The sequence below is a fragment of the Parus major genome, chromosome 17 (genome assembly GCF_001522545.3).
Source record: "Parus major isolate Abel chromosome 17, Parus_major1.1, whole genome shotgun sequence".
Taxonomy (NCBI): domain Eukaryota; kingdom Metazoa; phylum Chordata; class Aves; order Passeriformes; family Paridae; genus Parus; species Parus major.
In genome coordinates, this window is record NC_031785.1 from 9,977,007 (window position 1) to 9,978,621 (window position 1,615).

Below are 1,615 nucleotides of genomic sequence, written 5' to 3' on the forward strand. Positions count from 1 at the left end.
GATGGATGGAGGGATGGATGCACAGACACACCAGGTGCTGTCACAGCAAGGCTTTTCTTCAAGGCACCTTCCCAACAGCAGTGGTTTTCCAGTACAGCAGTTTTGTTCTGGCAGTCCCCACTGCCAAGCAACATATTTGTACTCTCAAAATACACGCATCTCATGTCTAAACCCCTGCCTACAGAACACCTATGGAACAATGCTTTTCCTGCTTTCATTTAAAGCTACAATACATTTTAAATTTATTGTGCATGTTCAGTGGGTTGAGGTCTTCACTTGGAATCAGGCAGGCTGAACTTTAGAGGGGTGGTTTTCACATGATAATGAGCTAAGTTCACCTAAAGGGCACGACTTAAACTGATTTAGCTTAAAGAAAACTTAAGGTACATTGCTGGATGTAGTTTCTAGTATCTAAAGTACTTTCTGTCTCTATTATATTCTTTGAAAATGATTCTGCACACTGATCTGGATTTTCATAGTATTCAGAGAACCACAGAATCACAGAATCATTAAGGCTGGAAAACGCCTCCAAGATCCATCTGTTAACCCAGCATCACCGATTTCACCACCGAGCCCTGTCCTCAACGGCCACATCCGCCTTTTTAACTTCAACCTTTTACACTTTTCTATGATTCCCTCTGCTAAACCTTTTCCTCAAACCATTCACCCTTCAACATCCCTGCTCGCATTCCTGTGGACATGCAGGACACGAAAAACTGCATTTCACATCCAGATTCAGCACCGTTCCCTCCGAGACAGAGCCGGGGGATCCGAGCTGCCCGTCCATCCCAGTTCCATCCCGGTTCCTGCCCAGTTCCTGCCCTGTTCCATCCCGGTTCCTGCCCAGTTCCTGCCCAGTTCCATCCCAGTTCCATCCCGGTTCCTGCCCAGTTCCTCCCCTGTTCCATCCCGGTTCCTGCCCGGTTCCTGCCCTGTTCCATCCTGGTTCCTGCCCAGTTCCTGCCCTGTTCCATCCTGGTTCCTGCCCGGTTCCATCCCGGTTCCATCCCAGTTCCATCCCAGTTCCTGCCCAGTTCCATCCCAGTTCCTGCCCAGTTCCTGCCCGGTTCCATCCCAGTTCCATCCCGGTTCCTGCCCAGTTCCTGCCCTGTTCCATCCTGGTTCCTGCCCGGTTCCATCCCGGTTCCATCCCAGTTCCATCCTGGTTCCATCCCTGTTCCATCCTGGTTCCTGCCTGGTTCCTGCCCGGTTCCTGCCCGGTGCTCACCCTCAGTGCCGCCTCAGGCCGCCCGGCCAGCAGCTGCACGCAGCCCATGTTGAAGCAGATCCTGGCGGGCGGCTCCGCGATGCCGCTCCAGGTGTCCAGGGCAGCGTCCCAGTGCCCACGGTCTGCCTCCCGCACGGCCTCGTGCCAGCGCCGCAGCAGCTCCCGGTACGCCATGGCCTCACCTGCGGGCCGGGCTCACCTGCGGGCTGGGCTCACCTGTGGGCCGGGCCTCACCTGAGAGCCGGGCCTCACCTGAGAGCCGGGCCTCACCTGAGAGCCGGACTCACCTGCGGGCCGGGCTCACCTGCGGGCTGGGCTCACCTGAGAGCTGGGCTTCACCTGAGAGCCGGGCCTCACCTGCGGGCTGGGCTCACCTGAGAGCTGGGC

General features: G+C 56.2%; 1 protein-coding gene across 2 annotated transcripts in view; it reads right to left on the reverse strand.

The window, feature by feature from the left end:
- The window catches only part of NOXA1 (NADPH oxidase activator 1), a 14,340-nt gene extending 12,744 nt beyond the window's left edge, over positions 1-1,596 (reverse strand). For both annotated transcript variants that reach the window (XM_015645226.2, XM_033518471.1), the window contains exon 1: positions 1,229-1,596. In XM_015645226.2, the coding sequence (XP_015500712.1) occupies positions 1,229-1,402 (174 nt within the window). In that variant the 5' untranslated portion in view covers positions 1,403-1,596. The remainder of the gene's footprint in view (positions 1-1,228) is intronic.
- Between the last annotated feature and the right edge of the window lie 19 nt (positions 1,597-1,615).